The sequence below is a fragment of the Centroberyx affinis genome, unplaced genomic scaffold (genome assembly GCF_046629955.1).
Source record: "Centroberyx affinis isolate AG114_WGS23_722 - 3 ecotype Tasmania unplaced genomic scaffold, CSIRO-AGI_Caff_v1 ptg002554l_1, whole genome shotgun sequence".
Taxonomy (NCBI): Eukaryota; Metazoa; Chordata; class Actinopteri; order Beryciformes; family Berycidae; genus Centroberyx; species Centroberyx affinis.
Window position 1 is genome coordinate 95,650 of NW_027280766.1, and position 24,424 is coordinate 120,073.

Consider the following 24,424-nt stretch of genomic DNA (forward strand, 5'->3'; position numbering starts at 1 on the left):
TACGAAAATCTAGTCTTGTGAAAAAGAAAGAAGTCATGTGCTCGCCATCATTTCTTATGAGTAAAATTGCAGTTGAAGGGACCTAAACTCTGGTGCTTCTCTCTTTTGGTCCTCTCTTGTCCCCCTGATCCTCCTCTGATTCTGTCCCTAAGGTTACATCATTAGCACCTGTCAGTTGTCAGCTTTTCACCATACCTCGGTGATCCTTGGCACGTGACCAGAAGATTCTGGGGCCAGCTGCTGTTCGATCAGGCCCGCTGACACACCGATCGCGGTAGGAGGCTGTGGGTGCCCCGAGGTCTGAGGCTTGGGTGCTCATGGGACGTAGTTGCAGGACTGCTGTCATGTAGCTCAGTGCCACTGGAGCCATCTGTGCCTTTTTAGCTGGGATTTATACATTACCACTTCATCATTGGCATGATGACAGCAGAAACAGACAGTGTTGATCCAGGACAACGCAACTAAGTGCATCCACGCTTGATTTACAAGGTTGACATGCTGGTTGACACCCCACTGTGTCGGTGCATGATGTTTTACCTTGGTAGCTTTATGCACTTAAACATGCTTGGTGTTGGCCCCAATTAACCTAATTTTTACCATTGTTTCTGATACACAAGCAATAATGCATCCATGTCAAGTCATTGTTTTCAAGCATTTGCAAGCATAGATGCAGGTCATTTAAGCAAGGCAGTGGTCTATAGTGTGAAGTCAACTCGCTGCTTCAGTTAATGAAGTGGACATTAGGCAGGACCACCTCGAAGGAGGCAATTTCAATTACTGTGAAGGTCACATTATAAATTTTAATTGTTTTAACCATCCATTTTTGTCGAGGTGAATAATTAATCAGTATCAATTATCTGATCAGCAACCACTTGTCCATTAATAGAGCTGCATTAACATACATTAATGAATTTCCTGGGTACCTGACTGCTGAACTCTTCCTGAACCCTACCATGCAGTAGCTTGCTAGTCACTGATTTCTCTGCCTGTTTTGTTTATTGTCGAGTATGAGTGTGAAGGGAAGAGGTGGAAGTGGTCCAAATAGCATATTACACAGTAGCTGCCTGGGTGGTTTTAGGTAACCAGACTCTAAATATGAGATGCTAATAGCAGTCGTTACATCATCACTCTGGGAATAGCAGGGAGTCTGGGGTCTAGAGGTGGTTCTGCTTGACCTCTCTGCTGTGTATATTCAGTGACTCTGTGTGTGTGTGTGTGTGGTCATTTCCAAATATACATTCCCATATGGATTACACAGCAGTAAGATTATTAATGACACAGGTGAGTGAACACTTAATTTGTCTGTATATATTTACAGTTAGACCTGAGACTGAGAGCCGCATAATGTGTGTGTGCGTGTGAAAGAGAAAGAGAGAGAGATAAAGAGAGAAAGTGTGTGTATGTGTGTGTGTGTGTTTTCATGTGTATATGTGTCCACATTTGCACATCTCTCTGTGTGCCTGCCCGTACTCTTCTTGACAGGCAATCAAACTGTCAGCAACAGAAAGTGGAAGAACGTTTCATGTGAGGACAATTTGACACTCAAGTCAGTTTCAGTCTGGAAAGTCCACTTTACATAGCCCCGCATTGACGACATCGACTACTGTGTGACATTAAAGCGTGGGAGGAGAGGTGGGTGTGTGCAGCCTCTCCAACACCTCTCTCTCTCTGTCTGCTCACGCCCACCGCTGTCTGTCATTGAACCATGCTGCTTATCTAGTCAGACGCATACCTAGCTGCTATTGATCTACATCACTGGCATAACCTAGGCCATGGGATGAGGATATTTGTGTGTGTGTGTGTGTTTAGGCGCGCACATGTGCATATGTGCGTGTGTGTGGCAAAATAGAGATAGTCAGCCCTGTCACTTAGCCCCCACCCATCGACACTGGGGGTAACTTTCCAGTCTCATAGACGAGCATGCCTGTGTCTGAAAATAGCCCTATCTGATCACTGCTTCACCCAAACAGGGAACTCTCTTTCCCTCTCGCTCCCTCTCTTTGGCTCGCTAACTTTTCTCCTCGCTCTGTTGTCTCTGTGCTTCCCAGGCATTGAACAGGGTGAGATCTGGAAATAAAGCTCGACCCGGAGGAGAGGCTTAATCTGGAGCAGGGGGAAACCAAGGAAGAATTTTGAGAACGTAAGAAGAGAAGGAAGAGAGGAAGGAAAAGGCACTTGGACATACAGCTCACCTATACCTGACTCTCCTTAGCAAGCCTCCAGCCTTTTGATTTTATGACGGTAAGAGTTAAATCCTCTCTGCTTGATGGACTCCTGCACCTGGACTCTGCTGGGGACAGGTCAGGCTTTTAGGGTTAAATGTCACGAAAGATACTCTGACTGCAGTGTTGCACTTCACCAGTTATTCATGTTCACTCTCATCAATGCGTTTTCATGCTTACGTAAAATTTAAACACCATCAGCCCAGCTTCTTTGAGACAAATTAGGCAATGCTTTACAGGAGGCACTTTTTTTTTAGCAGACATTATATCCTTATTTATCAAATTCCAGACTTGACTAGTTCACAGAATAAAAAACATACTGTGTATATTATGGTTTGAGCATAACAGTTTTCCTTTGATGATCCATTTAACTAAACAAATCTAAACTGAATATTAGACTGTGCATACAATAATATTTCAGTATGTGTATGTATGAACAGTTTATTATTTCAAACATTTTCTTTTTTTAAATGTCTTTTTGATGCTTGGATACACACAAAAAGATGTTAAATTGTCATCACATATAGTGCTTTCTATTCATTTGAGATGTGTATATGTTTTCTTGCTGTGAAGACATCCATTCTTAAAAGAGAAAGCACGTTAAAAGATATTTAAATAGCTATTACAAACCAAACACCAAAAGGGACTTGTATTTATCTGTTCTGCCAAACCCCAGAATTACAGCCCAAGGGTAGAATTTCTGTCTTTTGCGACAGTGGACAGGATAAAATGGTGTCAAATAAAACAGTGGTTTCTTCCCCGGTCACCCCAGAAATAGCATCAGCAAATACTGAGCTTACAATTTTGAGGGTTGAAAAGTTTTTATGCACAAACCCCACCACAGTTATTGTTCCCTCAGCAAAACATATTCACCATGTCTTGTGACTGAAAAGGGAAATATCAAGTTTAAAACAAATATACATAAAAAGATTAGATAGAGAAGATATTGTTGAATACTGCAGAAATTAAGCTATTGAATTTTTCATGTAGTTTTCTGTCTGGAGAATCTAGAAAAATTGAAAAATTTCAATTTAAGCCCCCGAAACGTCCCTGTCCTCGTTCCCGCCGCCACTTACCTACCCGTAATTTTTCCCCTGAATCTCATTTTCCTCCCTCTCTCCTTTCTACATACTTCCATCTCTTGTTACACCCGTTTTCATGGTCTCTTCTTTCCTGCTCAACAATAGCCATGCACCAATCCCTCCATTAGGCCAGTCTCAGAGGTGTTGTGGAATGTCACCTTGACCCCTTGGGTACACAGTGAGGGGTGGTTCCCAGCCCCGGTCCGTCACACGGTTCGTTTGGTTCCCTTTCCCCCGACCTGACACACAGAGAGCCGCTTTGTTGGTTCCCCCCGTAAATGTCACAGTGCACTCGTTTTTTTTTCAGGGGACAAAATTCTTACATGTAAAAAAAATGTCCTCTTGCATTGTTAATATGCAGGAATTAATCATTCCTATCTCCCTAAACTGTTATTATGTTTGCTGCTGTTCTCATTTTCGTTGGTGTAATTACTTACCAGTCGTTTGGGATAGGCATGGCTTGATTGCCTGGCTGGATTTGCATCACCAGTGATGCAGATCTTGGAATTACTCACTGTATTTGAAAGAGCCTGAAAAAAAAAATGTTTGAACAATCCCTTTATGGAATTAGATGTCTAGAATTAACAAAAAAAAGAGTTTTGAGGTGCATGATCCTGGCAGCTCAACCGGAATCTACAGAAATACCACTGGCTCAATTTTCAGGCAGCTTGAAAAATTTAATTCCCTTGTTATTGTCGCTCTGTTTGTTTTGCCCCTCCTCTTCCTCATTCCTTCCTGTTAGTGGTCATTTGTTTAAAAGCCGCTGACGTACAAAAGAACAAAGACATTCAAAAGTTGCTTTTACAGGATGCTGGCAAAAACAAGGCTCTTGAGTTTCAGTATCGTGTGATAGGGCGAAATATACACAGACAGCTTTTGAACAGGCTTCTTTCCTGCTCTCTCTGATAATGCAAAATTCCTTTAAAGACACCTCTAGATTTCACACAGACACTTCCAAGAATATGTTCATTCACGCTCACTCTCGGTACTTCTACCATTAACAGCAACAAAGCTCTGTAAGAGGAAGCAGTTTCGTCACAGCTAAACATTTGCTGTGTTGTTATTCGATGACCTTAAAAACATATGAACATAAAAACAGGAGCAATTGTCTGATAGAGGAGCCAAAATCACTAGGAGAGGTGTCCAGGATTATTTGGAACTGTCTGGGCTGTGAAACCGAAGCTCAAACATAAACAAAAGCCTTCCAAATTCGCAGTGTAATGAAAAGCGATTGGCTTTGGTGTTCCTCATTTTCATTGTGATGACACTTTCACCGACTTGGGATGGTAAAGTCGACCATCTCCGTATAACCCCAGGGTGAATTTTTAGGATTTTAATTGTAGCATCTACTGAAAAAACAACTATCACAGGCCACGTTTTCAAGTGTTCCGGTGCCTGCCTGACATTTGTGGTTAGATGTCTTAAATACTGGGGGTAAGACCCATAGAGATTCTTCAGATAGAGTTTTCTCAGTGCTCCAGACCACCTTAGAGGGTAAGGGTCCTCTCTAATGGCAGTAAATATAGCGCTCGACCCCCCGCTAATCAAGTTTCTCTTATCTTCATGCTCCACACTTAACACTGGTACCTGGGGAATTCAGACTATGTATGGGGTTGTAATTTTAAGCACATCTTATAGCCAGTCTGCCTTAGTGTACCCGTCGCTTGTTCACTTTCTCCCTTAGATTTCAATCTGTCTTTTCTGTTGAGGTGCAATGGTTCATGAGGCTTCTTCACTGTCATGCTACATTTTGTAGAAAACTCGAAATCCATTAGTAAGAAGCATTGTTTACGAGGAATTTAGTTGTAAGTGCCGGACAGACCCCTGGCCTTTCAAGATTAATTTCTTCACTGCTTTTTCACCATCCTTCCTCATTCCTGCACATAGCAGTGTTTACCTTCAAACCAGTTAGTGGTTAATGTTAGCATCAGAGTGTTCGAATAGCGAATAAGTCCTCCTGAAAGACTCTCCTCCCTCAGGCCTCTTACAGCACATCACAGGCAGAGCCGTCTGTTAGTACTGATACATTTCTGAATTCAAATTTTCAGGCCTTATGCATGGGTACCAGATTGGATTCAAGTAAGACAGCAAAAAAGAGTGCATATAAAAATCCTGCTCACTTGTGAAAGGAAATACCATCCAATTTAAGAATTAATTATGGTGGCCTGGGGCCATCCAATCAGTATTTGCCAATCATGAAAAATTCAGTGGTATTCCCATTAAGACCCAGCAGCCCATTTATACCCTAACCCTCTCTGCAGTGCTTCATGCCTATGGCCTATTTACGGTATGGGACTTTTCTCAGATGCTCTCCAGTGACTTATGCTGGTGATTGCTATGGCTCATTGACCTTCGCCTGCCGTGAATGTCTGCTCTTTAAAGTGCTCATAAAGATCATCGCCACCACAACACTTAAAGAAATTGCTGCCTTTCATAGCTTGACAGACCCTGTTCTTTTTTAGGGTGCAGAATAAAATTTTGCTAGTTTAGATTGTCTTTAGTTACTTTTTCACCAACATATGTTCAAGTATCACAGTTTTAACCAAAAATATTTGACATTCTAGAAGTAGCCAATGTGTTTTTTCTTCTGCACACTTAACCATGCGAGAAATTTGAGGCCATAACTGGGGCCCAGGTAGTAAACCAAGTCAAAAAGGAAAAAAGTTCCTCATGACACCATGTCCTTCCATTTGCTCATCTTATCATCTCTTTGTAGCACATGTCCATCCTATTAGCTATTTGTCTGTGACTCGGCTTACAGTTCAAGACTGGGGTTCCATAACACTGCATGTTGTAATCACTAGCCATTACCATAGAGCTCTAATTTTGCATGCTCCAGTCTCTGAGAAGAGGAGATGCAACTGTGGCAGCATGTTGTTTTCTGTTAACGCTCTGTCCCCAGACGGCCTCAGACATACAGCTTACATAATGCTATATGCTCATATCAGTTTTTTTCTCTGTTCACCAGTATGTCATTATGTTCTGTTTTTGCCTCCTTACACATCTTTCTTTAAAGATGTTACCCTGTATCTCTTTTCCCCTTTGTAATCTCTTGCAACCCCTTATCTGTGATCCATGTCTTTTTCCATATCTGTGTTTTTCTTTTGCCTTTTTCTTTCATTCTTGTAATAAACAAAAAGGCAAATCTCACTCTTTCTCTTTATGCTTTTCACCCCCTCTCTCTTCCTCTTCATGGACATCAGAGTAGTGTACAGTGAGTGCATCTTTAGTTCTGCAGGCAAATTTGTAGGATAACAACACCATGAATTGTCACATCCAATTCATTCTCCTCCCATAGCTCTGCTTCCCAGTACAGGGGCTTGTGTTGCATAATTGCATTAGTGCTCTCAGGCCAATGGCTCTGCTCATTAGTGGGGTTGTGATGCAATCTGTAGAACACATGGGCCTCTGTTGTTTGCAGTGTGGGCAGTGAGTGGGCACGCAGGGTCAGCGTATTGACCTCCCCTATCCATTCATACACCCAGAGGGGGGTCTGCTAATGAGTGGTGAGGTTGAACAAACAGGGACGTTGTTGGAAGTGGCTCTTGTTCAGCTAGACTGCCAGTGATTTGATGGTGGGACAGTTACATGGGACTGACAAAGCAAAAATGACCTGCATCTAACAACTAGTAACTTTGCACTTGTGTCGAAGAGAAGAGTACAACAGTGTTTTGGGTGAATACATACATACATCTCAAAATGCTGTTTTTTAATTTAATATGAAGTAAAGCATTACTTGCATCGAGACTATGAGTGTTCAATGACTTTATGAACGAAAATATGAACTGGCATAAAGTACATTTTACAAAATGAGCATCCTGTCACAGATTCCCAACCAACTGTTACAGGCTAAAATTAAAGCAAACATTTTTGCCTGTAACAGGTTTCACTAACCCAAGACTACCTGACCCATTGATGTATGCATTACTATGATCAGTGAGTGTGATTTACTCAAGGTCAATGTACAAACCTCAACTGATAGACCCTAGTTATTGCTATTATTACAATTATCCTAGTCCTATTCTAGTCCTAGTCCTTTTTTTAGCACTGATTTAAATATTTTGTGTTTTGTTTACTTGTTTTACTTGTGTCAGGCCTATTTCAAAGATGAATACTGGAAGTACTAAAACACCCATAGCTTAAATACAGCAAGCTGTAAAATGTTAAGTGCCCACTTAAAGCACAATGAGCAAAACATTATGGCTAGACTCTTATTTTGATTCCCAAGCCTCTCTTTTTTCCTGCCACAGTCTTTCACTCCCCACATATTTACCACAAAAATGCACCACTAAAATAACTTGGCTCCAATTCAGTAATTAAGGAATGGAGCAATTCTGAATTCTGCCTTTTTTGGAAGGGTCACTCTCCCTGTCAACTGGGTTTCAGGCTAGCCATGTCTCGACTGAGATTTATGTAGGACCTCCAGGGACATTCTGTTGCCTCGTTGAAAGGGATTTGTTTTCTGACTCAGGTTCAGCACGAAATTGCTCTGCTTTGCTCTCCAGTTTTATCCCCATCAAATTACAGAGTCCAGACTTAAAACTCATCTTCACTGCTGGGCATCACTGCCGATAGTAAATAGTGGCTCTTTTGAACTGGCACACAATATTGCACCTAGTGTGCATTAATATTACTGCCAAAATGTATATATCGTATTAAGCCTCCATTCAGCTGAACACATTTTTGCTCTTAAATTTGGGAATAGAAACTTTAAAATGTCAGATGACTTTTTGGTTAGGTCTTTAAATAGATTGGCTAAAGAGCTTCATCTGCTGACATCCTGTGAGTGTGTCCCTCTGAGTGGCCACTCCAGGGTCAGGACCTGGTAGGCCACAGTCGGCTTATCTCCAATCACTGCTCACTCGCTCCTGCTGTCTGCACACACACACACACACACACACACACACACAAACAAAGAAAGAAAAAAGGCTCTGAGAAACATATATGCAAAAAATACACACTGAATTTACGAAGCTTGCATATGCGCAGAAACTAAAGTCAACATCAGCCTCTTGTTTGACTCGAAAATTGCACAGAGCAGGAATGCAGTAGCCTTATATAGTATAAAGACTATGATCCAAAACTGTTTTCCCATGCAGAACATACATGGAACATACTGTACAGTATACAGAACTGTCAGGGAAACGTCTTAGTACAAGAGGGGAAACAAAGTTGAAAATGGGTAATAAATATAGTACGAAACCGGTCTTAGTGGTCACTGGCATCGTTTGCTGCAGCATTTCTATTGTGGGAGTGGTCTCTTCCAGTCACATTTTTATGATCTGCAGGGCAAGAGTGGTCACTGACTGGCTTGATGAGCATGAACACAATGTAAACAATGTTCCAGAGCCACAAGATCTTCACAAAATTGAAGAGTCTCATTGGAAATCCAGACACTGTTAAAGTCTGTGCCAAGGCAGATCGAAGCTTTGCCAGTGACTAATAGCAGCCCGATGCTCTATGACGACACTGTTGTATGGGTTTCCTTTATTTTTGTTTGTCTCACTCGCTGCAGCATGTTTTCCTTCCTGTTTTTATCTATAGATTTCTTTTAACATCAAATATCAACATCATTTTTTTCATGTGCTATCACCGAGCAAAGCTAGTGGTGCATACCTTTGTGTCATTTTCTGCTTTTCCATTTAACCTCAGTCTCCAGTGGACTCCATTAAATCCTGCTTTGTCATGTTAGCTCCAAACAGTGGCCTGTCTCCATTCTAATTATATCAGCTAATTTAAATAGCGCACATAGACACTGATTGCTTTTGGACTGCCCCATATAAACTCCCTGTGACTTCTCTTCCCTCTTTAAATTATATTTGTGGCTACCAGAGTTTTGTCTAGGTCATCGTTATTATAGCTATTCTATGGTGTGGAAAAGCACCATGTCATCAAGGGGAGAAAGGCACTACCCACCTGACATGATAGAAGAGGGGGCAATTCCTGGTTATCAGCTCAGACCAGTGAATGCTCTAAAGACATGTAGTAAAGTAGTTACTACAATATCAGTACCATTCACTCTTAGTGGTTCAGTCCACTGATGGGAATTGAATGGGTCCCGATGGGTCACTCAACAGGCTTATGAAATTTGATGGTCTTGTGGTATTGGACATCATGGCTTTCCTTGGCTTAGAAACTGATAGCTCTGACTTGTGTGTTTACGGTCCCATACCAATTACATCCAGTAATTATATACACACAAGTCTCCAGAGTGGCCCACCAATCCCTTAATTACAATCAGTGGATAAACCACTGCAAAGTAAGAAAATAAAATGGCTTGAAACAAGCTGAGCATACCATATGTTTTGGCAAGCAAAACCAGGACAAAGAATTGAAAACAACTCTTTAAAAAATAACATCTCTCCTTGTTTGTTACCCAAGACAGTGCAATTAGCACATTTGGTTTTCATTCACTAAAGAAACAGTAAAATTCAGTGTAGAGAGAATTTTTGGGAATTGAAGTGATGGATGAGTTTTGAGTCAAACAGAACTTCTTCATTAGGGTAAAATTGAATAAATAAGTGTCTGATCTGTCAAAAATCTTGCATGAAAATACACCACAAAAATAATTTTATTCATACAGCTATATTAGCATTCAGCTAATCTATTTTGGTCAAAAACTAAATTTACCATATCCCCCTGTAGGTAAACGTTTCAAAGTTGTTAAAATGCCTAAGGACTAAGAAACTAATTCCTAAAATCTCACAGATCAAAGGATCTGTATGCATTTAGTATTTTGTTTGACTTTTAAGTTGGAATTTCAAAGCTGCTCTAGGCAAGATTTTATGTAAAAATACACACGTCTTATGAGCCTAAATCACAAATTGGGGCCGCAACAGAGCATCCCGTCCCCCTAATTGAGACACCATAGATCTGCTGTGTTTGCCCAGATTCATTTGAGGTGTCGGGTGTGGTGACTGGCCAGACCCTGGTGCAACAGTTCAGATGGATGCTAATTTTTAGAAACACTTAATAAATACTTTATGAATACTATGTTTCACTGGGATGTTTGTTTATCTCAGTAATGTGCAGTGTGGTGTCAGGTTATAGTCACTTGAGAGGAAGTTGAGTATCCACATTGGACTATCCAAATAAAGTGTGACCTAAACTTCCTACATAGACCTCTCATCCCTATACTGTTCCACTCATCCCTGCTATGGCCCATGCTCAGATACCCAACACCAGTGGTTCTCAAAGTGGGCCCAAGGACCCTCAAGGGTCCTTAAGTGAGAAAAAATGTATATATTTCCATTACCATTTATTTATTGTCATTACCATTATTTCCCATTATTTTCTAATAATAATAATAGTTTTGGCTTAATCAAATCCAGAAACAGCAGTTCCTCAGATGAAGAAGTCAACAGCCAAAACATTTTGGGATCCTTGACCAAATTCCTTGTCACTTCACTTGTATACACAATCTTGTTCTTTTGGTCTGTTATTACATCTCTGCTTCTCTACTCTACTTCTCTAGTCTACTACTACTTCTCATCATATCTTGTCCGTGTATGTAGAGTGCGTGTCTGAAGGTGTGTGTGTGTGTGAGAGAGGGAGAATGATAAAAAGAGGGAGGGAGACATCTTGATTAGTGTGTGATACTACTGCCTCAATATGTTCCTTTAGGGAAAAAGAAATAATCCTAATTACACAGTTAGACATTACCATTGAATGAGCCCAACGATTAAATATGTAAAATAATCTTTCATCTCTCTGAAGGGTTTTGCGATTTCAGTAGTCATTGTGAAACATGTGTATTTACAGTATTTTTACAATAGAACACGTTAACACAAAGTTTAAATTCTTTGATACAATTAATTTTGTATTCCCTGCCCTCCCATTCTTTTATTCTCCTCCAGATCTAAAATTGATTATTCTGTCGATCCTTGACGAGGGCTTGTCGAGGGATTCATCAGTTGCTGGCAACTAATATCTCACAAATGTTGTGCTGGTAGATAAATGAACCCTTCCCTTCCCCACATGATTTAGAGCCCCTGTCACATGCGGTTCCCGACTGTCTGAGGTGAGGCTGGGACTTATAGGATTTAGACTGTGTTTTTTAAGCGGATGGTGTAGGTCATGCTGATCAGCAAAGGTGCAATAATTTGACGTACTGGTATGCAGGGGATGACTGCAAATGGTGCCATAATTTGGAGATAATAGGTCTATATTATTGACAACAACGGAAATGGGGAACTTGTGTAGTATCTTCCAGAAATAAATATGTAGTAACCTCTAGTGATCCTGTTTAACATTTAGTATTATATTTTGGAGATGTCCATGAAGGCACTGACTTATTAATGGAACTGTTTAGTGCGCCTCCAGTATGTTATATGCATGCTGAAATGCATAAGCAGTTAATGATCTATAACTGGCCTTGGATAGTACTCTAGATTCTGTTTTTAAAAGCTTAAAAAGGGCTTGCTGCAAGGAAAGTCTAAATAAAAGTTGTTTGGAGGTGTAGAGCCTGGTGGGTTTGCTTCCAGTGTCCAGCCACAACATTACACCATGGCCACAGCTGCTGTGTCGCCGCTGATCTGCCCCCCAGAAACATGATCCTGTTTATAATCTGGCCATCATTTGGACGCCGACAGGCTGCGACGCCGGACCTATGATTTACCCCAGCGTGTGTGTGTGTGTGTGTGTGTGTGTGTGTATGTATGTGTGCTTCTCAGAGATAGATTTACAAGGACTTACTGTATGTGAGTGAGGATTAGGCCTTGGAGGACTGAAAGTGTCCCATGATGCCTGGCTTGATGTAGTTCACGACTAATAGCTCTTCCTCCTCACCAGCAACTGGATTTGACATGTCACACATGGTGGCAGCCAAATAATAGGATATGAGGGTGATATACTAGGTGTGGGTGCCCTTCTAAAAAGCACTTTGACACTACATTTGTTGCTTTGAGCTCTGTAAAGATTAGGAGTGTTGCAGGTTAAAGTCATAATTAAGCCTGAGAATAGGTCCTAAAGACACCTCTTTCCATTTGACTGTTGGAAACAGTTTCTGTAACACCCTCAGTGAATTTCCAATAAAATTCTAAGTACTAGTCACTACCCTTCTTTTAAATGAATGGTAAAGTAATTTTACAGTGTTTTATCTATAGGCAGGGCTTTTGTTTTATCATCTTTCATCATTTCCTTGTGACTCGTGACTTTGAAAAGACTAATATCCACACAGACTTTTGACTGATTACTCCAATGGAAAAGTTGTATATTCAGGAGCAATTTTTTCTTTTGTTTTAGACTGCAATGTGAAGAGGACAAGCTCAGTTTGCGCAAAACGGCTTTGACATATAGCCACTTTGACATTTTTTTGACATCTTAAAGTGTTCCCTGCATTGCAAGCTTTTTACCTCTGAAGTTTCTCATGTTAAATTTAGCTCTGTTAGTGTTGGCCCTTGTATTAGCCAGTCCTATTTCCAACTCCTCATGTGAGATATGAGTCATGATAAAAAAGACACAGCAGACCTGGCACATAGCAAACAAGAAGAAATATGTAGGAAAGGCAGATGTCAGTGGATATATCTCAGTCTGCTGTAATGTTTTACTGCAGATCCACAAACATAGACTATGTGAAAGAATGCTCCTAAGACTCGCTATTTCCTGGTATTATGCAAGCTTAGAGGAAAGGTATTAAGGAGGTGAGAAAACAAAACTCCTGGGATGCATTCCATTCCATCTTTGGTTTCTGTCCTAACCAGAATCTGTGTTGGATTACAGCACCTTCCTCAAGCCTGATGTGTTGTCATTTGTTCTGTGTCAAGACTGAGCAGACATAATGATGATTATTCAAAGGAACTTGACAATATTCATATGGCTTCGGCTGTTGGCCTTCTTCCCATCTTAAGCAGGCCGTGAAAATTGTGAGCATGGTAAACTACATGCCATACATCTGTGACCACTCATCACTTGAGACAACTGCTAAGGCAATTGCCCATTCATTTCAAAATATGTTCATGTTTAACTTATCCCAGATAAGCCCCAGTACTTGATAACAACAATTATCAAGAGTCACTGGAAATCTGTGTTGAGGCCCACAGCTGCCATACTGTTGAAAAGAACTGCTATTAGCACACTGTCAAACTTTTTTCAAATCCCCAGCAAAGTAAAGAACTTTGTTAAAATAAATACTCAATGATGATTTTTTTTTTTTTTTTGCCCCATTACACAGTTTCTGTGCCTAGAAGAGAACCTCACTCACTGATATGAACACAAATTATAATAAAAAATAGTTTCAGGATGGCTTTATAAGTAGCCCAACATCACTTTTTATAGATTTATTGACATAGAGGTCAAGAATTTTGGTCGCCCATTAGCTGTATTTAGTATTTCTAATTAAAATCTTTTCACTGTATGGATTATGTGATAACATGTTTGAAAGGCTTGTTTTAGGTTTTTATGTTGCTTATGCTCTGAATGGTGTCATAGTTTTCCCATAGATGACTTTTCAATGTTTTGAATTAATTGAGAATGATAATAATTGAGTGTGATTCAAGTTGAAATTTGAGTGTTATGGATATATTTAAGTCCCAGGTTTTTAGTATCTAGCACTGGAAAATTTGTTAAAAGTTTACACTCAAGCTTCCAATGGACCTAATGTCAACATATTAATTGCTTGTTAGATCACTGGTTATTAAAAAGCTATTTAAGTCATCCCAGTCATAGTGTATCAGAGTAGTTAAAGAGTTCTTTATCCACACAAACATTTAACCAGCAGCTACATTATATTTCCTATACTTCACAACAGTCTCAGTGCGTGTAAGGCAAGGTTACTCATATATGTGTCCCAGTTATTTACATACCAGACATGTATGATCCCTACTGCAGCCACTGTAGGCTGTTGCATGTAATATCTGTCATGCACACTAAGTCCCATGATGACACACGTGTGCACTCACACAGCGATGCAACAGTTTGTCTTGCGCCTTCTGCTTTTGAAGCATATCCCATCTATATCAATCATGCACCCTACTGCAACAGTTCCGAGAAAAAGTCACATCTATCACATGTCTATCCTCCTCTATATCCTCCTCTATAGTTGAGGCGGTCTCCATATAGCATGAGATGGACATCACATATGGGTGCACTCAAGTAAACATGCTGTCATTCTGTATCATTAATCAATGCTATTTATGTTATTTATGTATCGTATCGTATGTATATTACGTGCCATAAAGCAGTTACTAAAGTCACTAAGTCTCCTCAGTTGATAGCAGCCAAGTTGCCACCATGATTTGAATTTCATGGGTTTAGGTTTGAGTTTTTTGGTTTGACATTTTTTGTGTTATTTGGATAATCCAAGGGGCTTTTTATTTTTATGCACGGTATTATAATGTATGTGAAACTGAATTTGTGATGTAGGCTCTCTGCAGGTAAACTAGTTAGCTTCTACAGCTCTTATGGGAAGGCATTATGAACTCTTCATTGCACCACCTTGTTTCCATTTCATTGAATAACTTTCATGATACAAGTACAGTTTTGCTTCCTATTGTTGTCCACAAAAAATCAAATCATAAAAATAACATAAATAAAATTTCATGTTAGATGTTCATCTGATATGTCCGACCTCATTGCTGAACACTGAACACAGTGACTGAACTAACAAGTCCAGATGCTGTCCAGCCCCACAGTGCCTAGCTAAGTGTAGGTCACTGGAAAAGGCGTTTTTGCCTGTTTTTTCTGGGGGTTTTTTAGTTTTCTTTTTAGTTTTTTAATAGTTTTCTTTAAAATATTTATTTTTGTCTTGCAGGAAAGTGTGTGCATCTACAGTAGATCAGTAAGAAGTGCTCTTCACCATGAATACAGGTATGCATCACACACACACGCACACACACACGCATGCACGCACGCACAGAGACACACATACTGTATTAGGGAATCATGCTTATAGTCCATGTCCATTGTTTTTTGTTTTTTGGCACTGTTTATTCTAAGTTAAATAATTATTATTCATTAGAATGTATTTTTTGGGAATATTTTATATTTTTTGACTGAACATAATACTTGTTGCATTTCACAATTTGAAATAAAACAATATATTTTTTTCAACATTTCAGGCCATTTACGTGTTTTAAAAGTTGCTCTGGGTGTTAGTTTTTTTTCTGATGCTGGCATTGGTCTGTAACCCTGCCTCACCATTTTGATGTTGGTCCATTCTGGGCTTAGATTATTGTGACTGAAAGCATTACTGATAAGTATCGTAAGCCTGTTGCTCTTGCCACAGAGGCGTATTCCTCATTCATGAATACATTTCCAAAGCCCTGTACTAAACTTGGCAGTTATCCCAAGCTGAAGTGAGTATTACAGCCCAGAACCTACAATGACTAATCCTTCATTCAGCCTTCTCCACACACCACACAGTCTAGTTGGCAGTGCTAGCTTTACTCACCTTGGTAATTTAGCTGTATTTATTGAACAGAATATAACATTAGCTTCATCATGAGATGTTCTTGACAGACACAGATGATGCAATAACAATACCAGTATTACTAACACACATTTAAACACAGTATCAATATGAGTTAAACCCACAGATTTCTGAACAAATGGTAGTCCTGTTACCTCAAATTGTAAAGTACTGAACTAAGCCTACAATTAGGAAATTGCCTGCAGCGATTCACTGGCCTCAACCTTATCTGTATCATGGAAGTGCTAAAGCACTTTGAATGCTAAGTGATTTTGCAGCACTGAGGAAAACAGAAGTTGAGTGTCATTATTAAAACATTTACTGAGCATGCATACAGGTAATGCGCTCTCATGTGTCAGCTTATATTATAGCTTTCCTTTAAGGTACTTAAATAAGGAAAATATTGTCAACAGTTGCTATATATTCCACAATCTTTTAAAGGATAAGATTGATGATTTTGGACCTATATATAATTTGTCTCTTGCATACCTGGATTTAATACTTGGACCCGCAGAGAATATCGGCTCCTGAGTCAGCTGTCAGTTGAAACAGCGAGCTCCTATTGCTAGTCTCTTGCTCCTACATGTATGTAAGAGACAGATTATATATACGTAGGTCCAAAATCCAAAATGTTTTATGTGAAACACATGTTTCAGTTGGGGCCAGAATTTATGGTAGTCATTGATATCAAACTGAAGCATCCCAGCTCAGCATTTGTAATGAATATCAGCTTGCTGGTTTACTGATGGATAGTGAAGCTGTTTCACTGCTGTACAGTTAATTATGTTGTTTCTACAGCTGTGTCAGCATCTACAGATTTCAAGATCTATAGCCATGTTGATACATGATTTCAACAATTAACATCTAGGCTATTCCCCATGTTAATCTCCTGTATCAAATTGGACCCACTGAATGTGGAATTCATTCATTATCATGCCACTACCAACCAATTCCTGTCCTTATAAGCACTAAGTCCTCTGAAGGAAGTGGTTAGGCGAGGTTTATCTAAGGCAGTATAATACCTTCAACCAACTATTTCAGAATTTCATCTGTGGATAATAATTGACAGCAAATTAATTCCGACACAATTCCTTTGCCCATTTAAATTGACCTTATCTGTTGCAGTGAGAATTGGGCTGTTGTAATGCATGTGCTTTGCCTCCATTTTTCTGGGTTATGTTTCTGGCTGAGTGCATGTGTTTTTTCTCTGTGTGTGTCTGTGTCTTTATGTCTATGTGCATACGCACCTGCATGTGTGCTGCTGCTTCTGCCTCTATGATCACCTGCCTGGCTGTGATTTCCCAGATAGCGGAGGATGCGCTCGCAAAAGCACTGCCTTGTCACTCACTCTCTCTCCCATGAAGAGGGTCCAGAGCTCACCAAATCTGGCCACAGGTACTAACACTCACATACATGCTGTAAATTAACACATGTTCCCAAAGAAAAAGGGTTAACACACAGCTAAACACCCAAAATACAGGCCTGGGCAGTTCATGACTGGGCTATACTGTTGGTCAAAGAATGAGGTAAGCTTACACTAAGCAGCTTGTTGTTACATTAAAACATGTTTAGGATTCATCTGGCTGATATGGGTTGAGCATATTTAAAATATTTTCAAATAAGTTGTGGCTGTTTCAGTATGCTTAAGCAATGTTTGGACTTTGGGATGCTGTTCTTTCCAATTGATCCATTGTGCAGTTCTTTTATTTCCTTGGCTTATTTTACTTGTACTGACTGTATCAGCCCTTCCTTCCTATTGTTAGTGTTGATCTTCCTCCCTGTTGACAGGTCTCATATGTCATCGTCTGAGACTGCTCCTTGCCATCTCTCCCTCCATCTGTCTAGTTTCCTCTGCTTTTCCTGCTGTTTAAGCTTTGTTATCATTCTCTTTCCTCCCTCTGTCTTTTGCTATCACACTTTTTCCTCTCTCAGCCACCAGAGCTTTGCTGTGATTGGTTACACATGGCCAGCTCTGGTGACCGTAAGCACTTTGGTGTAAATGTAGTTGGATGGGCCTGCTTCTTTGTGGTGGCTATAATGGCACTGTTCTGTTTCGTTCTTCCTGACCATCAGAGGTGGTGATTAGCACTGGATATTTGTCCCTTCCATCTTCTCATTTGCAGTTAACAGGTCAAGTCAAGATAATGCTCTGAATAACTTTTGATGTAGCAGGTGGCAACTTTGGAACCATACTTTCAGCTTCCAGAGGCTGCAACTGGCCAACCTCAGCTACCTTCCCCTTTCCTCTCCTGAAAGAACAGTGTTTTTGCCTGTACTCTGTCAGCACCCAGGTTAATGATTACCCCCCAGTCATCACTGATTTTAGCAGGCTGGCTCTGGCACAGGTACACATTCTGGCACTGTTAGCTTCCTATTTACGATAGTGTTTTTGGTAGCCTTATCTGATGAGTTATCAGGAATACAGTGTTTGCGTTTGCAGCAGCAGAATGGCCACCGCACAAGGTTTTAGCCAAGATCCCTGTTGAGTGATTACATTCATGCATGGTTCACTTGTGTTTTCAGGGTTACTTGATAGGTCATTGCTAGTTATGTTAGCTAGCTCGCAGCAATAGTAGGCAGCTAGTTTTGCCAGCGGAGGTGGCTTCCAGCCTAGCCATAGGCTAATACAAGATAATGCTTCTTTGGGGCAGATACATTGCTTGTTAGATGGAGTGTTCTTGCTCCACTTGCCCTTTTGTAGGTTTGGCTCTCTCCTACCTCAGCATGCTTGGGTCCCAGTTGCGTAGCTCTTGCATGGCCCCTCTTCAGGCTGAAGATGTTCACGATGAATGCTCCTCATGCCTGGTGTTGAACACCTGAGAGAGGGGCTGGCAGAAGCCCAATGGATGAATTGGTCAAGGTGGTTGACTCATGAGCACACAAAATAATTCTGAGTTTGACTCTTTTTGATTACTAGTGGGTGTTACTACATGGTTGCTAGGTGATTTCTAGTGGTTGTTAGGGTGTATGCGGTTGCTAAGATGTTACTTAGCAACCGCATATCTAAGATGTTACTAGGTGGTAGCTTAGTGATTACTAGTGGTTGCAAGGGTTTTACTAGCAGTAGTAGACAGTGTAAATGTGTTTGTGTGCGTGTGTGTGTGTGTGTGTGTGTGGGTGGGTGTGTGTGTGTATGTGGTGTATACTCCATGGCAGGTAAACCTTGGCAAAGGATTCATGTTTCAATTTTGTAAATTTTTCCTCTCCATTCTGTGTCTTCTCTTTTGCATCTCATATCCCCATTTAGCTCTTTGTCGTCTTTACACTAAGCTTTCTGTGAGATAAGGAATATGTGTAACTACTTCAAACGTAATCCTGCACTGTGATGTTGGGATTTGTTGTAGAGATGCATGTGACCAGGCATTAATGGTTTGTGTATTGTTGCTTTGTCTTTTCCGTTCCCCAGGGAGTGAGTCTCACTCATCAGACTCAGGTAAGTTCAGTTTGTTCTTTCTCAATGAATAGACTAATTAGCTGTTTGTTTTCAAAGTGTATTGGTGAATTCCTTGTAGACTCCTGATATCGACAAATGACAATGACAATGACAATATGAAATTAGCTATGAAAAAACACCATAAGAGACTAGAAACTTTAACCAAAAATATTATACCGCTGCAGTGTGTGATGTTAACGATGTTGATTGTGCATCCCCAGATGCTTGGCGGTCACGCAGTGCAACAGATGGCCTAAGGAATGGAGATGCCAGTAGCTCATCTCTTGCTGCCAAAGGCTTCCGCAGTGTCAGACCCAACCTACAGGACAAGAAGTCACCCACACAGGTAAAATTTCTCTCTGTCTCTGTCTCTGTCTCTCTCTCTCTCTCTCTCTCTCTCTCTCTCTCTCTCTCTCTCTCTCTCTCTCTGTCTACACACACAACAGCTTTACAACTGCACTCATTACCATTGCTTCATCTTTTCCCATGCCTGAGACTTTCTGTAAGCTGATATGTGTTTGTGTTTTTTAGTGGCCACTGAGTTAATCAAAAGATTTGGGGTGGGTTGTGGGTTTGAAAATGCCTGTGTGAAAATTTCACTCCGAAGGGTAAATTAAATCACACCACAGACTCATTACAGAACCAAACTGTATTTCAAAGTATTGTATTTGGAACAGCTTGATGATGAGTTTTTGTCAAGCTTCGCACTGATACAATTTTTTGTTGTTTGAACTCCCTTTGGCTGTTGCGTCCTCATTGGCCAATAAGGCTGTCAATCAGGTGCCACCCCCACCCCCCAGGAGAGAGAGTTTCCACTTTCCACCCACTGGGACTAATCCACCCTCTTACAGCTCCCTCGTTAACCTGGCTGATGTCTTAAGCCCTGGAACACTAGCATTATGTCAGAATGAGAAAGCAGTTTTGAAGGAGTCCCTCACTATTAGTAGCACATCTTCTTACTCCTACTCAGAGACTAGCACAAACCCCTCCACTTCTGTACCTCCACCAGTCCCCCAGGTATGCCAGTCCACCCTCCCAAATAATATCAACAACTGTAGTGCAACTGCCACCACTAATGCTCAGGTCCAGGAACGCAAGGTGTCGTCCCTCAAACTGACCCCTGTCACCATCCCCGACCCCCCTGCTCACCTCAACTCCTACGAGCCTCAGCCTAAAACCCAGACCCCAGCTTCTCCTCCACCCCCTACCCCACCCCCACGAAGGGACTCCACCGTCTCTCAGCCCCTGGTGCAGACAGCCTCGCTTTCTGTCCACTTGGCCCCCAAGACCCCGAAACATCCAGAGCCCCAGCCGTCAAACCCCACAGCGGCACTCAAGGTCCGAGCTCAAGCCCCAATTCTAATCCCGACTCCAGCTCCATCCCCTATGGAGGTGAAGAATGCTCCTCCTGCGGTTCCACCAAGACCTCCTGCAGAACTGTTGGTACATAACTGACTACATACTGTAACAAGAACAAATAGAAAGCTATGATTGTGTACATTCTCATGTCATTATTATTCAACAGCACTGTGCTTTTTTTCTTGGTACCACCAAGACATCACTGAGTTTTTTTTGTCTTGGTGCTGCCATCCAACCAACCAAACTAACTGTGATTCTACATATGTGTGAACTTATAAATATTTATCATACCAGTGTTGCTGTCACTATGTTTGTTGCATTCCACAAAGTTTGAACTAACAGAGCCTCTTCAATTCACAGAATTACTTGTTTCATAAAATGATGTTGCAGCCTCAGGACAGTTCAGTGTGGTTCCACAGCAGCCTTTCACCTCCTGTCAGACTCACCTGTTACTTCCACACTGCCTGTGTGACTACATGGCTAATCAGTGATATCACTAAGCACTCTCCATCTTTCCTCCTTCTCCAATCAACCCCCTCTCCCTCCCACACAACAGGGGCCTCCCTCCCCCGACCCCACAGCACGGCGTTCCCCATACCGCTGCCACAGCTCAGATTCACTCGACTACCTGTCAGGCCTAATCCCCAAGGCCCTATCGCCCGCCCCGTATGTCCCTAGCGGAGCTGGCCAAGTCGGCGGGCCAAGCCTTAGCGCAGTCAGCAGCGTGAGCATCGGTGGCTGCGCGTCACCCTCGGCCTCCCCCGTGACGGTGTCAGCTCTCAGCCACTACTCTTCGTCCACGGCGGGTCTGCTGGACGAGCTGCAGATCTGTAGCCTGGACTCGCCCGATGCCTCTCCCACGCCGTCGCCCACCCTCAGCCACGTCTCCACCTACACATCCACTGCTGGCCCCAATGACGTGCTAACAACCCCTGTGGCCTCCACTGCTGCAGCAGCCACTTTCACTAACGTAATTATCCCAACAAGTCACTGCTGTAACACACATCACTACCAAAAACATACGGTTCCCTCCCGCCCCCAACACAACTGGAAGGCGTGAATCAAACCTCCACAATGTGTGTTATCACTATCGATTTTTACCTTACACTAACCACCAACTTCAACCTAGTTGTGCAGCATTAAATTCAACCTGCTGTGTCCCCTTATAATATGTTAATGTCTCTCCCTAGTACTCTGTATGTAAGTGTTTTTTTATGTTTTCACTGTGACAGCCCTCTGGCATTCCTTTGCAAACCTTACTCTCTCAAACTAAAATATTATAATTTTAATTTTTTAATTTTCTCTGTTGTTAAATCATCAACTGAAATGATTTGCTAGTAGTGCATCATGTTGAATGGGAGAGCATTCTTTTGAAGAGCCTTCCATTGTAACTATTCCTGCATATGTGCCATACTCACAACTAATCTGCCATGAAATGTATGTGAACCTGAAAGATGTCTTTGTTTACCTTCACCGTTTTAATCTCTCCTGTGTCTGTTTTTGAAGTGATTCAATGTGTGTCTCTTTCCCTCACTAACTATTCTTACACTGTACAGTCTCTTCAGATTCAGCACTTCCTCATGAATCACATCTGACCCAATATCTGTCTACATGTATATATATCCACTCCCATATCAGAACTGGTTCCTCTACCCTTTTGTGTCTTACACTTTGTAGAACTATAGAACTTATGATGACTACCCTCTGATTCACACAACTGATTGTTTTTTTTTTACATTTACACTCCTGACCTACTGCTGTGTGGCAGAACTACAGCAAGAAATACATTGTTGCTACTATTTCAGATAGTAGATCTGATTGTTTATGTGTTTCTGGCTTGTGGGTCACTCTTAGGGCCAGGTTCTCTCTCATGCCATGAATGGAAGTACCGGCCACCCCCAGAGGCCCCTCTCCCCCCCAGCCTACCCTCCTCCCCCCACCTCACTCAACACTGGGCTCCAGAGACAGAGCAGGAGTTCAGGTGAGCCGCTGGTCTTCTGTCACTCACTCACTGATACCACAGGCAACAACATCCAAATGCATGAGGCAAGACAGTTCATTCCAGACCTCCCCACAGATACACATGCAAACACACATACACACACACACAAACACACACACACACACACACACACAAACACATACACATACACGCACACACACACCCAATCAGCCTTGTAACTAGAAATCAGGACTGCAACTGGGTCTGGGCCGTGACCTGCAACTGAAATTTCCACACCCACTGCTACAAAAACAAATCCAATAGGAAAAATCAATATACCTTTATTGGTTCTGTATCATATTAATGGAGCCTACTCCGAAGTTTTCTAATTGCTTCGAATTTAAAAAATGTGTAAAACTGTTTAGTACCGCTCAAGGGATTTTTGTTAATTAATCTCACACAGTGTAAATTAATAGAAAATTGCTTGCCTGGCATTGAAAGGATTTGCTCAAACCTTTTTTCATCATCATTCCCCATATCGATTGAGGAGTTAATGGGTCTTTAGTGCGCTTGTCGTGCTAAGGAATGGATTTGTTGACAGTCACATGCTAGGTGAGGTTCACAGGAAATGATATATGTCCACCCATTAGCAGCAGACAGAGCCAATCAATTGTGGAACGCAATCGTAAATGAATTGCCGCAAATGGGAGAGGGAGATAATGCTTATCCTTGCTTATCCAAATCTTACCGCACTGATTACAAGAGAGTAGTTGGATCTTATTCTTAAGCAGACACTTGCATTTCTGTTTAACTATGTACTAATTGTTGGGACAACTGAAACAGTGTATCTTTCTTTACCTCTCACCTCTCTCCTTGTGTCCAGAGGGCAGTGAGTCAGTTACCAGGGAGTCTGTGGTGTCCGGCCACACCAGCGTCAGCAGCACTGTGCCCATCGCCCGCTTCTCAGAAGAAGAGAAAAAGGTGTCCGTCGTTAAAGCCCCCCACTACCAGGGCATCGGCCCCGTGGACGAGTCTGGCATCCCCATCGCCATCCGCACGGTGAGGTCCAGCAGAAGCACAATCAAACACACTATTGCTTGGTAGCGGACTGACTCAGACCGACTCTAAGTTTGTTACTGTGGTGTTGTTCAGGAATACTGGAGTGTCTTTTGGCTCTGATCAGACCCATTTCTCTTGTCTGATATGCGATCAGGCCCATGAGAAAGGGATTATTTTCAGCTGTCAGCAGCTTTAGACCCAACATTAAAAAGCCCTTTCTCTCTCTTGCTCTCTCTATCTCAGCCTGTCTTTTACTTTCTCTCACTTTACCCTATTTGCCTTTCTTTCTTCTGTTCTCTCTCTGTCTCTTTCTGTGTGCCACTTGTAATTAAGAGCTCAGACAAGGTCTTTCTTATGTACTGTACTACAAGGTCCTTGCTGCTTGCTTGTCAGTGTGTATGTGTGTGTGTGTGTGTGTGTGTGTGTGTGTGTCATCTCCAGCTAGGCTTTCTATGTATGAGCACTTCAGCCTCTTATCCATTTCTGGAAGAGAGGTTTTTAAAAGGCAGACATGCCAAGCTGGAGAATGAGAAAGCAATAGAAAGAGAGAGAGAGAGAGAGATAGGAAGGGCGAGAGAGACATCGAGACAGGCAATAAAAGCTGAGAGAAAAGGTGAAAAGAAAAGAAAGCAGAAAAGAAAAAAAAACAGATGCGCCATGTTGTGAGCAGACAAACATTTTTGTGGCCCCTCTAGTTGGTAACCATGGTGAGTGAAGTGGTAATTGGCCCTTCTGTTGGCCAGGCCTTTGCTGTCTGGGACTGCCTGGTTATACTTACTTCCCCCTCTGGAGCCAAACTGCCTCTTCTCTGACCAGAGTCAAGACACAGTGCTTAGTGCTATTGGATGATCAATAGAGTAAATCTCTCTGTCATTTGATAGTTCTATTTAGAAGTGGCTGTTAGATAAATATATATACACA

At 41.6% G+C, this 24,424-nt stretch overlaps 1 protein-coding gene across 1 annotated transcript in view; it reads left to right on the top strand.

Moving 5' to 3' along the window:
• The first annotated feature begins 15,099 nt into the window (after nt 1-15,099).
• The window catches only part of sorbs2a (sorbin and SH3 domain containing 2a), a 28,865-nt gene continuing 19,540 nt past the window's right edge, over nt 15,100-24,424 (top strand). The window contains exons 1-8 of the mRNA XM_071534476.1: nt 15,100-15,109; nt 17,016-17,105; nt 19,117-19,143; nt 19,365-19,489; nt 19,912-20,586; nt 21,059-21,472; nt 22,357-22,483; nt 23,328-23,503. Coding sequence (XP_071390577.1) covers nt 15,100-15,109; nt 17,016-17,105; nt 19,117-19,143; nt 19,365-19,489; nt 19,912-20,586; nt 21,059-21,472; nt 22,357-22,483; nt 23,328-23,503 — 1,644 coding nt within the window. The remainder of the gene's footprint in view (nt 15,110-17,015; nt 17,106-19,116; nt 19,144-19,364; nt 19,490-19,911; nt 20,587-21,058; nt 21,473-22,356; nt 22,484-23,327; nt 23,504-24,424) is intronic.